The sequence below is a fragment of the Lampetra planeri genome, chromosome 53, assembly GCF_965212315.1.
Source record: "Lampetra planeri chromosome 53, kcLamPlan1.2.h2, whole genome shotgun sequence".
NCBI classification, from domain to species: Eukaryota; Metazoa; Chordata; class Hyperoartia; order Petromyzontiformes; family Petromyzontidae; genus Lampetra; species Lampetra planeri.
In genome coordinates, this window is record NC_136159.1 from 7,900,905 (window position 1) to 7,915,365 (window position 14,461).

General features: G+C 54.6%; 1 protein-coding gene across 1 annotated transcript in view; it reads right to left on the reverse strand.

The window, feature by feature from the left end:
* Positions 1-4,601, reverse strand: part of LOC144734813 (uncharacterized) — a 29,183-nt gene extending 24,582 nt beyond the window's left edge. The window contains exon 1 of the mRNA XM_078617194.1: positions 4,197-4,601. Coding sequence (XP_078473320.1) covers positions 4,197-4,601 — 405 coding nt within the window. The remainder of the gene's footprint in view (positions 1-4,196) is intronic.
* Positions 4,602-14,461: the final 9,860 nt, after the last annotated feature.

Consider the following 14,461-nt stretch of genomic DNA (forward strand, 5'->3'; position numbering starts at 1 on the left):
ACACACACACCAACACGCGCACACACTCCAACACGCACACACACACCAACACGCGCACACACTCCAACACGCACACACACACCAACACGCGCACACACACACCAACACGCGCACACACACACCAACACGCGCACACACACACCAACACGCGCACGCACACACCAACACGCGCCCGCACACACCAACACGCGCACACACACACACCAACACGCGCACACACACACCAACACGCGCACACACACCAACACGCGCGCACACACCAACACGCGCGCACACACACCAACACGCACACACACACCAACACGCACACACACACACCAACACGCGCTCACACACACCAACACGCACACACACACACCAACACGCGCTCACACACACCAACACGCGCACACACACCAACACGCACACACACACACCAACACGCGCTCACACACACCAACACGCGCTCACACACCAACACGCGCACACACACACCAACATGCGCGCACACACCAACACGCGCACACACACCAACACGCACACACACACCAACACGCGCACACACACACCAACACGCGCACACACACACCAACACGCGCTCACACACACCAACACGCGCTCACACACCAACACGCACACACACACACCAACATGCGCGCACACACCAACACGCGCACACACACCAACACGCACACACACACACCAACACACCAACACGCACACACACACACCAACACGCGCACACACACACCAACACGCGCTCACACACCAACACGCGCTCACACACCAACACGCACACACACACACCAACACGCGCACACACACACCAACACGCGCTCACACACACCAACACGCGCTCACACACACCAACACGCGCTCACACACACCAACACGCGCACACACACACCAACACGCGCACACACACACCAACACGCGCTCACACACACCAACACGCGCTCACACACACCAACACGCGCACACACACACCAACACGCGCACACACACACCAACACGCGCTCACACACACCAACACGCGCACACACACACCAACACGCGCACACACACACCAACACGCGCACACACACACCAACACGCACACACACACCAACACGCACACACACACACCAACACGTGCTCACACACCAACACGCACACACACACCAACACGCACACACACACACCAACACGCGCTCACACACCAACACGCACACACACACACCAACACGCGCACACACACACCAACACGCGCACACACACACCAACACGCGCACACACACACCAACACGCGCACACACACACCAACACGCGCTCACACACACCAACACGCGCTCACACACACCAACACGCGCACACACACACCAACACGCGCACACACACACCAACACGCGCTCACACACACCAACACGCGCACACACACACCAACACGCGCACACACACACCAACACGCGCACACACACACCAACACGCGCTCACACACACCAACACGCGCACACACACTCCAACACGCGCACACACACACCAACACGCGCACACACACACCAACACGCGCACACACACACCAACACGCGCTCACACACACCAACACGCGCACACACACACCAACACGCACACACACACACCAACACGCACACACACACACACCAACACGCGCACACACACCAACACGTGCACACACACACCAACACGCTCACACACACCAACACGCGCACACACACACCAACACGCGCACACACACACCAACACGCGCACACACACACCAACACGCACACACACACCAACACGCTCACACACACCAACACGCGCTCACACACACCAACACGCGCACACACACACCAACACGCACACACACACACACCAACACGCGCACACACACCAACACGCGCACACACACACCAACACGCTCACACACACCAACACGCGCACACACACACCAACACGCGCACACACACACCAACACGCGCACACACACACCAACACGCGCACACACACACCAACACGCGCACACACTCCAACACGCACACACACACCAACACGCGCTCACACACACCAACACGCGCACACACACACCAACACGCACACACACACACACCAACACGCGCACACACACACCAACACGCGCACACACTCCAACACGCACACACACACCAACACGCGCACACACACACCAACACGCACACACACACACCAACACGCGCACACACACACCAACACGCGCACACACACACCAACACGCGCACACACTCCAACACGCACACACACACCAACACGCGCTCACACACACCAACACGCGCACACACACACCAACACGCACACACACACACACCAACACGCGCACACACACACCAACACGCGCACACACTCCAACACGCACACACACACCAACACGCGCACACACACACCAACACGCACACACACACACCAACACGCGCACACACACACCAACACGCGCACACACACACCAACACGCGCACACACTCCAACACGCACACACACACCAACACGCGCTCACACACACCAACACGCGCACACACACACCAACACGCACACACACACACACCAACACGCGCACACACACACCAACACGCACACACACACACACCAACACGCGCACACACACACCAACACGCGCACACACTCCAACACGCACACACACACCAACACGCGCACACACACACCAACACGCACACACACACACCAACACGTGCTCACACACACCAACACGCACACATGGCATGCGCTCACTCGCACATCACGCACGAACACACACACATCACGCACGCATCACGCACGAACACACACACATCACGCACTCTCGTCACGCACATACCACAAATCAAAGATCCCGCGAATAGCCTTAACCGACTACAAGGGGCAAGTGCTGTTAGCAAGTAGACCCTATGAAGGCCAGAACAGCACACGAGGGAGTGGGTGGCCAGCACCACGCCCGACCGCCTTTGTCTCCCCAGTGGCGATGTTTACACACTGCACCAGGTACCAGTTTGAGGCCGAGTCGACCTAGGGGAGACCCAGGACCGGTTCAGATAATCGTCACTGGTGGTGTTGGCAGCGAGCAGGAATCGAACTCGGGTCGCCGGGTTCGTAGTGCAGCGGTGCGCTAACCGCGACACCACCACTCCCCACACACGCACACTTGTTACGCACCCACTCACACACCATGCACACACGCACTCAGGCACACGCGCACTCACGCACGCACACACGTACACACAGACACACTCACGACGCACACACTCACACACACACGTACACACTCACTCACGCACACACTCACACACACATGTACACACGTACACACACACTCACACACACGTATACACAGACACACTCACTCACGCACTCAGGAAGCACACACTCACACACTCACTCACGCACACACACGCGCACACACACGCACACACACGCACGCACACACACGTACACACGCGTACACACATACACAGACACACTCACGACGCACGTACACACACTCACACTCACACGCGTACACAGAGACACACTCACGACGCACACTCACACACACACGTACACACTCACTCACGCACTCACGCACACACTCACACACACATGTACACACGTACACACACACTCACACACACGTACACACAGACACACTCACTCACGCACTCACGACGCACACACTCACAATCTCACACGCGTACACACAGACACACTCACTCACGCACACACACGCTCACAAACACGTACACACGCGTACACACATACACAGACACACTCACGACGCACGTACACACACTCACACGCGTACACACTCACTCACGCACTCACCTACACACTCACACTCACACGCGTACACACTCACTCACGCACACACAGACACACACACACACAACAACAACAACCGCCATTCGCCACTAAGTGGCGGTGACGTCACCACAACGCTTGTGCCAGGCCAAGTGCACCTTGAGGCCACGTGAAGTGTCAAACGCCCGCTGGCAGGAGGTCACGGGGCAGACCCAGCAGGTGCCACGGATCGACTGACCGAGATGACCGAGATGACTGGCTGATGCACCACCTTTGCCCCCTACTGTACCAACTTGCTGTGCTTTAGCCACCCGGCGCACACTCACACACATGTACACACAGACACACACACCACGCACACACTCACGCACACACTCACACTCACTCACACGCACACACGTACACACGTACACACAGACACACACACGACGCACGTGCTTCTTCCTATGGTCGTCCTGCGCCATGTCGGCGAGTATCTGCGTCTTCTTCATCAGAACAAACTCCTTGACGAGAAGCTGCTTGGAGATCGATGAATCCTCCTCCTCCTCCTCCTCCACCTCCTCCTCCTCGCCTGCCCCCTCCTCCGCCCGGGGTTTCTCGCCTTCGTCCACGGAGCGGCCATCGTCGGAACCCCACTCGTTGGCGACGATCCCCTCCCCCCCCTCCACCTCCTCCTCCTTCTTGAGCGCCGGCAAATCCTGAAGCTCCGTCGTCTCATCTGGCCGGTCTTCCCCACCGCTGCCACGGACGCCACAGCCGCCACCGCCGTCACCGCTGCCACCGCCGCCGGATACGGACGAGGGCGTCCACTCCTCTGGGAAGATTCGGGCACCGAACATTGAAGTCGCGGCGTTAATGATGCAAAAACTTTGTGTGTACGTATTTGGAACTGCTTTCGCACCGTACGTAGCCAACCTCTTCCGGATGTCTTGGAAGCACCCGACTGAGGCTTTGCCGCACGCCACCTGACCATCGACTGACAGTGGTTGTGCCCAATGCGTTCTGCTGGGTGGGATTTCAAGAAACCTGTCGCACCCTTCCCTGTAAGTGCCGGACACGTGAAAATGCCCAAAAAATATCCGTGTAAAAATACACGTTGTTGGGTTTGTTGTCCCTCGCCCGCACCTCCGATTTGCATGGCTGGCTACGTACGGTGCGCGAAAGACGTTCCACATACAGACAAACGCACATGAATACGACTGCCGTGATGTCGTGGGGGACCGGGGATGAGATCAAGGGGTGGGCCTGGGATGAAAAGGTGGTTGGAAGTGGTTCAAAGTGGTGGACAAGGGATGTGAAGGACTGTGGGGTAGATGTGGAGATGATGGCCCAGGTCAGGAGGGAGTGGTGGGGTGCAGGTCAGGAGAGAGTGGTGGGGTGCAGGGCAGGAGAAAGTGGTAGGGTGCAGGGCAGGAGAGAGTGGTGGGGTGCAGGAAAGGAGAGAGTGGTGGGGTGCAGGGCAGGAGAAAGTGGTAGGGTGCAGGTCAGGAGAGAGTGGTGGGGTGCAGGGCAGGAGAGAGTGGTGGGGTGCAGGGCAGGGAAGAGTGGTGGGGTGCAGGGCAGGAGAGAGTGGTGGGGTGCAGGGCAGAAGAGAGTGGTGGGGTGCAGGGCAGGAGAGAGTGGTGGGGTGCAGGGCAGGAGAGAGTGGTGGGGTGCAGGTCAGGAGAGAGTGGTGGGGTGCAGGGCAGGGGAGAGTGGTGGGGTGCAGTGCAGGGGAGAGTGGTGGGGTGCAGGGCAGGAGGGAGTGGTGGGGTGCAGGGCAGGGGAGAGTGGTGGGATGCAGGGCAGGGGAGAGTGGTGGGGTGCAGGGCAGGGGAGAGTGGTGGGGTGCAGGGCAGGGGAGAGTGGTGGGGTGCAGGACAGGAGAGAGTGGTGGGGTGCAGGGCAGGAGAGAGTGGTGGGGTGCAGGGCAGGGGAGAGTGGTGGGGTGCAGGACGGGAGAGAGTGGTGGGGTGCAGGTCAGGTGGTGGGGTGCAGGACAGGAGAGAGTGGTGGGGTGCAGGACGGGAGAGAGTGGTGGGGTGCAGGTCAGGTGGTGGGGTGCAGGACGGGAGAGAGTGGTGGGGTGCAGGACGGGAGAGAGTGGTGGGGTGCAGGTCAGGTGGTGGGGTGCAGGACGGGAGAGAGTGGTGGGGTGCAGGACGGGAGAGAGTGGTGGGGTGCAGGTCAGGTGGTGGGGTGCAGGACGGGAGAGAGTGGTGGGGTGCAGGGCAGGGGAGAGTGGTGGGGTGCAGGTCAGGGGAGAGTCGTGGCCCAGGTCACCACTCAACGTTCGAAGGAAGCAGATCGGGAAAGCAGGAGACCCCCACGTGAGTGCCAAAAATTCCAGGAAGGAGAAGGGACGATAGAAACGAGAAGCCGAATTCCACGCACCTGCATAGGACGAATCTTCAAAACCCAAACGTGAATGCATATTTTTTCCCGCGCAATTCGGCTCAAGATTCACAGGCGGTTTCGGCGAAACGGATTTTCCCGCAGCGGTTGTCTCCTCCGGAGCGGCAGCTGACGCCGCCTCCACCGGCGTGGCCCGAGCAGAGCCCACACGCCGCGCTCCCAGCTTCGGCTGTACCAACGGGCGGCTGCGACGGCCAGGTGCATTCTGGGATCGCACCGCGACATTCTGGAAAGGCACGGTGGCCGGGCTCGGCCCGACAGGTTTGTCGCGCCCCGCGCGGCCTTCTTCTGTGCCACCGCTGCCGCCGCGAGGAGCGGCCGCGGAGGAAACATCGCCCTCTGCGGCAGTGCCCCCTCCGGGGTCTCCGAGCGAACCCAGCGACGGCAGTGACGTAGAACAGGGGCCAGCCGGCGGGACGGCCGGGCCAGGCAAACGGGATGGGAGTGCGCGTGGCTTCTCTGCCCAATCTCTCTGGGAAGAGGAAAAAAGGAAAAAAACGCATTGTGCGAAGACCCGGCAAAGACGTCGATGAATGTCACCGCTCATCAGAGGTGGCCGTGTGGCTCCAAGGCAAAGAGCCCCAAGCGGCGGCCGCTGAGCACCTGGGTTCGAATCCAGGCTTTGGTCGTCCGCGTTATTCGACCGCGTCTTCGAGTGGCTAGCAAGCTGGCGACGGTCTCGGCCCGGTCACGAGGACGTCACCGTGCAAACATTTCGGTTCGGCAGCAAATCGGCGCGGACCGAGTCCCTTCAGGCGTTGCAGAGGTCAAAGGGGGCTGGGCGAAGGAAAAGGTAGCAGTAGAGAGAGCTCGCGACCGAGGCATCCGTGGCGCCCCCACGATCGTTGCAGTTAAGAGGGAGATGTTCACAATGATGACGATGATGATGATCGTGACCCTCCCCCCATTACAGACGGATGGAATGGAGTAAATCAATAAAACGCTTTCCGACCGTAGCCAGGAAGCGCAGTCAGGTACCGCCGGCGTACTGCTGTCGGCGCCGGCGGGCCGAACGGGTGCCTCGGCAGGTCCCTCTCCGCCGACTGGCCCTGGGACCTCCGGTCCATGGGGGGGGCAGCCCCCCGGCTCCCCCTTCCTGCTCACGTTGGGTCTCACATTGACGCGCGAGCGGCGCAACATCGGGCAGACAGAGAGAGACACACAGAGACAGAGAGAGACAGAGACACAAAGAGACAGAGAGACGCCCCTGCGGAAGTTCAACACAACCGTTCACGTTTTTCTGTGTTAACGATGAATACACGTTGGCCAGATATCACAAAGTTTGAATTTCCCATATATAGTACTCTACTGTACACTCATATATATCCGTGACCATACTGCCCATGAGTCCTATGATGTACGCACTGTGCGTTGAACTTCTTTCACACCGTACGTAGCCAACCGTGGCTGATCGGAGGTGCGGGAGGCTGGGCAACAAACAAAGAGATTGGTGCCAGGAAGATGTGTCCACTACTTGAGCCATGTTGGCACAATACGGAGGGGAAAGTGGATACAAATAACAAAATGTGCGGCGGACACCTACGGGGCTATCTGAACCATGGATCGTGATCGAAATTATTTTTCAATGCAGATTTAGATTGCAGGATGTAACACAATTTTTGTTCCAGGGTAGGAAGCGTTATTTCATAATTGCTTATGCTTAAAAGTATAGAAAATGGCTATTATTCCCAAGAAACTTTGCTTTTGTGACCAGGACAGTGATATTTTGAAATTGAACTACTTTCAATGAGAAAACAGGCGAATTTGTGTATTTTTGATCACAAAGTCAGAAAAAAAAACCATATGAATCAAAATGTACGTGTATTTATACTAAAGTAAGGCCCAATTTGATGTGCAGTGGTGGCATCAGCACCTTCGGGGGGTCCACCAGTGGCAAAGATAGGACAGAAACTTGGTAAAACCGCCTTGGAGACCCATCAGGAATGCCACCATTTTGAAGTCTCCATGACCTCCCAGTCGTACTCATCATACTTCAAGGCGTCCAGCAAGGTCTTGATGCTGTTGTAATCCTCTTTGAGGTGCACCGAGGTCGCAAACGGGTTTTGATACCTTACCCGTATCCGTACCCGGCCGCACCAGGGTCGAAAACGGGTACCCTACCCGATACCCGGCTACCCGTACCCGGCCGGGTATCGGGTAGGGTATCGGGTACCCGATTGCGACCTCTGGGATGAAGCCATGTTGCAGGCGCGGGTGGGTTGATTCTAGGAACTTGAATTGTGAGAAGAGACAAGACGTTGGGAAATGAGTGACAAACGGTTACTCACCAGTGACTCACGGCCTACCCGTACCCGGCCGGGTACGGGTAGCCGGGTATTGGGTAGGGTACGGGTATCGGGTACCCGGTTGCGACCTCTGCCTCACACACTGGCTGATGACTTATCGGCTAAAGTGCCTCGCCCCACCGCCCCCCCTCTTCTGAAAATGGGTGAAAAACCGCTGCATTAGATGCACACATGACAGTACAGTGGTTTAATCGTTTCATATCCTCAAATCATCGGCCATTATCGATCCCCTGCTGGACGAAGGCCACCCCAAGCCCCCCTCTCCCGTCACCGCAAACTCCCACGACGACTTTTTGCAAAGTTCAAAATCACGAATCCACGCAAGCACCTGCGGCGCCGAAATCCACCGCTCCATTTCCCACGGTGGGCGATCCTCTGGGACGCGTCTCCTCTGTCCCTTGACTGCCGACCGAACCACTCCACCGTCGGTCATCCACCTCTTGCCGTGCAATACTTGACGCGTCCTGGCCAATTACACCCCCTGCCCCCCCAGGCCGCACACCTACCCCTCGGCCCTCCCAACCCCCCCCGCCCCCCCCCCCGCCCCCCCCCCCGGCCCTCCCCACCCGTGATCACTCTGCCCCCTGGAGTCGATAATTCCACTATGCAACACAATTTTTGTTCCAGGGTATTAAGTGTTATTTTTGTATTGATGATGCCTAAAAGGTACAGAAAATGGATATTATCATTCCCCACAAACTTTGCTTTTGTGACCAGGACTTTACGTGAAGGAATGACACAAATACACACCACGTGTTCTCATTGAAAATAGGTACATTTCAAAATATCACTGTCCTGGTCACAAAAGCAAAGTTAGTGGGTAATAATAGCCACGTTCTGTACCTTTGAGGTATAAGCAATAAGGAAATAATACTTACAACTCAGGAACAAAAAATGCATTAATTTGTTACACAGCGTTATTAATAGAGTGGATTATTAACTTTGCTTTTGTGTCCTGGTAACAAAAGCAAAGTTTGTGGGGAACAATAGCCACTTTCTGTTCTTTTGAGGCAAACGCAATTAGGAAATAACACTTACTACTCAGGAACAATTTTTTTGTTATACAGTGTTATCGATGGATCGATAAAAAGCCATCGATTATTATATAATCGATAAAAAGCAATCGATTATAATATAATCGATGGCTTTTTATCCTGCACACGAGTGCACACTCTCTCCCCAAACAGCGCTTTTATCTCTCTCGCTCTCCCGTCGTCGGATGTAAATAAAGAATCGGATCATTCTAAGCGTGCTTCTTTGCACACTTTGTGTGTGTTTCGCAGCCCTAAGTGGGAAATCAGAATCAACGTATTATCTGTACCAACAACACCGTTTAAATTTCGGACTATAAAGTAACAACCCAATTCTAGCGGCGGCGACGGTAATCATACACGAGTCATTCAGTATGGAAATGTATCATTTGATGAGAAACAAGAAATGTATCCAAGGTCGCTCCGGCGTTCGCCGTGTCTCTCGAGGGCGCGCTCTGTTGGGGTGGGGCAGCAGCAGCAGCACCGGCAAAGTTGCCGCTTCAGCGCACAGCGCCGCCACACGTGGTGTCTCTTCGGGCTTCTCGCCGCAATGCTTCATCAGCATTGCCAACAAAGCGACACACACAGACACACACACACCAGACACACACCGCACACACACACACACACCAGACACATACCAGACACACACCAGACACATACCAGACACACACCAGACACACACAACACACAACACCACACACACCAGACACACAACAGACACACACCAGACACACACAACACACCAGACACACACAACACACCAGACACACACAACACACCAGACACACACCACACACACAACACACAGACACACACACAACAGACACAACACACACACCAGACACACACAACACACACACAACACACCACACACACCACACACACACCAGACACAACACACACACCCCAGACACACACAACACACACACCAGACACATACCAGACACACACCAGACACATACCAGACACACACCAGACACACACAACACCACACACACCAGACACACAACACACACAACACACACACACCAGACACACACAACACACCAGACACACACAACACACCAGACACACACCAGACACACACCACACACACACAACACACAGACACACACACAACAGACACAACACACACACCAGACACACACAACACACACACCAGACACACACACGCGTGCGTGGAGGGACATCTCCGACTTGTCTCGCGAAGACAACAGCCGCTCAGCATCAACAAACTCTCACCTCGTCTGGCCACGCGATCCTCTTCCTGCTCCGTCTCCCCGTGCGCTGAGAACGGAGCTCGATGGTGGTTCAGTAGCCCCCCACCCCACGGCCCCGTCTCGCCGCCCGAGCAGTTGAGAGTCTCCACCACCTCAACCACCCCTCCACCACACCTCCACCACACCTCTACACCACCTCTACACCACACCTCTACACCACCTCCACCACACCTCCACCACCACCTCCACCACACCTCCACCACCACACCACCTCCACCACACCTCCACCACCACACCACCTCCACACCACTACCTCCACACCACTACCACCACCTCCACACCACTACCACCACCTCCACACCACTACCACCACCTCCACACCACTACCACCACCTCCACACCACTACCACCACCTCCACACCACTACCACCACCTCCACACCACTACCACCACCTCCACACCACTACCACCACCTCCACCACCTCACCACACCTCCACTACCACACCACCACCACCTACACACCACCACACCACCACTACCACCACCTCCACTACCACACCACCACTACCACACCACCACACTACCACTACCACTCCACCACTACCACACCACCACCTCCACTACCACACCACCACTACCACACCAACACCACCTTCACACCACCACCTCCACTACCACACCTCCACTACCACACCTCCACTACCACACCACCACTACCACACCACCACTACCACACCACCACCTACACACCACCACCACCTCCACTACCACATCACCACTACCACACCACCACTACCACTCCACCACTACCACACCACCACCACCTCCACACCACCACCACGTGCGTCTTCCCCCCCGATGCAGCTTCACCGGCACCACCCCATGGGTGATTGCGCAATCGTACAACGGGCGCGCACGTGACGCCCCCCCCCGCCCCGGGGCGGCGCAGCAGCGCTTCGCATCATCAGCAGCGTCATCATCAGCAGCGTTGGCATCATCAGCAGCGTCGTCATCATCAGCAGCGTCGGCATCATCATCAGCAGCGTCGGCATCATCATCAGCAGCGGCGTCATCATCAGCAGCGTCGTCATCATCAGCAGCAGCGTCATCATCATCAGCAGCGTCGTCATCAACATCATCATCAGCACCGTCGTCATCATCAGCAGCATCATCATCATCAGCACACAGACAGGGGCATGCTCTATCCGCTGCTGTAGTGAAGAAGCCGGCGGCAGGCATCGTCCGTCACACGGCCGGACGAGAGCTGCCTCCCCCCCCCACGTCAGCGACTGTCCCTGGCTGCAGGACATTCCACAACACACCCTCTCGGTCATTCTCTATCCACTGCTGGATGAAGCCCTCTTATCGCCGTCTTCACGGGCTACCCACTGTTCGGTAAATGTCTTTCCCCCACACCATCATCATCCTCTGTCTTATCCACTGCTGGATGAAGTCATCCCGAGTTGTCGGCGGTCATTCTCTATCCACTGCTGCATTAAGGCCTCGCCTTAATCTTCGTCATCATGTCATGGTCGATCCGCTGTTGGATGAAGACTTACCCATACCCTCATTATCCACTCTTTATCCAATGCTGGATGAAGTCATCCCAAGTTGTCGACGGTCATTCTCTATCCACTGCTGCATTAAGGCCTCGCCTTAATCTTCGTCATCATGTCATGGTCGATCCGCTGTTGGATGAAGACTTACCCATACCCTCATTATCCACTCTTTATCCACTGCTGGATGAAGTCATCCCGAGTTGTCGGCGGTCATTCTCTATCCACTGCTGCATTAAGGCCTCGCCTTAATCTTCGTCATCATGTCATGGTCGATTCGCTGTTGGATGAAGACCTACCCATAGCCTCATTATCCACTGCTGGATGAAGGCCACGAGCTGCCTGCTATTTGGAGTTTGCGTGTCTCTCTCTCTCCTCGTGGTCGCGTGGATTTTGTTTCTGGGTCCTCCGGTTTTCCCTTCACATTGGGGAACGTCCACGCGTTCAGAGGATGTGGCTGCTGCCTTGCATCTCCACTCGATGATGATGATCATGATGCTCATGAGCCACTTGCTCGACTCTCGTTTCTGACAGCCACGTCGCTTCTGACAGAGAGCTGTATGGCTCAGTGGGGCCTTCCCGAGTAAAATAAAAATGTTTTATTTTTTTATTTAAAGCTTTTGTGACTGTAGGGATTCATATTCTTAGGTTTTTTTCGGTAAAGTCACGTAGGTAATTTATTTTATTTCTATTATTATTTCTATTATGTTGGCGCTTACCTCCAATGAAATAATACAAATATAAAACAATACAATTATCACGACGTTTCGACTGCAACACAAGCAATCATCAGGTGTGAAATCGACAGCAAGAAAACATTTCACATCTGAGGATGATTGCTTGTGTTGCAGTCGAAACGTCGTGAGAATTTTATTGTTTTATATTTTTATGATTTTATTGTTTCCCTTCTACGTGACTTGACCGAAAGAACCAAGAATATAGTTTAGTTTTAGTTTATAATTAGTTTAGTTTATAATATATTTTAGTTTATAATAACACATAGTTTAGTTTTAGTTTATAATAATAAATAGTTTATTTAAAGTTTATAATAATCAATAGTTTAGTTTATAATGATACGTAGTTTAGTTTTAGTTTATATTAATAAATAGTTTAGTTAAAGTTTATAATAATCAATAGTTTAGTTTATTATAATAAATAATTTAGTTTTAGTTTACAATATTAATAGTATAGTTAATAATAAAGTTTGCTTTTTGGTTCTTTCGGTAAAGTCACGTAGAAAGAAAATAAGTTATATAATAGCATACGACGTTTCGATTGCAACACAAGCAATCATCATCAGGTACAAATGAATGAGAAAAAACAAACCTAGTAAACTTAGAAATATAATGTAATACAACACAGAGAGTCGGATAACATAACAGTCAACACCCTACCTGGTTGATTACGTTCTTCCAAAGATTGCAAAATTTGAGAGAGAGACAAAACACACACGGAGACAACAACAACAACAACCGCCATTCGCCACTAAGTGGCGGTGACGTCACCACGACGCTTGTGCCAGGCCATGTGCACCTTGAGGCCACGTGAAGTGTCGAACGCCCGCTGGCAGGAGGTCACGGGGCAGACCCAGCAGGTGCCACGGGTCGACTGACCGAGATGACCGAGATGACTGGCTGATGCACCACCTTTGCCCCCTACTGTACCAACTTGCTGTGCTTTAGCCACCCGGCGCTCCCCTCGTTGTTGTGAGCGTCGCTCCTCCGCCCTCCGTTGTTGTTGTAGGGCGACTGCCTCCAACTGCCCAGTAGCGTCCTTCACGAGCCTCCTCCACTGAGGCCGATCTTGACACCGCTGGTACCAGTCATCGGCAAGTCCACTCAGCTCCACGTCCTCCTGTACCACATCACTCCATCTCTTCTCTAGCCCGTGCCGCGCCCGTTTAGTCCCCCCCCCCCCCAGACACACAAGCAGAGAGAGATAACACAGAGACACACCAAGAGAGACACACATAGGCACACAGAGAAACAACGCATCTGTGTCGAGGCCTTAAATAGAGAGAGAGGGGGGCAGAGAGAGAGGGGGGGGGGTAGAGAAATGAGCATGTCAATGAGAGATTTGGAGCTTTCGTGGCTGCAGGAAATACTAGAGAGACAACACAGAGACACAGAGAGAGAAAATAAACTTAATAAAACAAACTTAGTATCATTTGGGAAAATAATGCAATGCA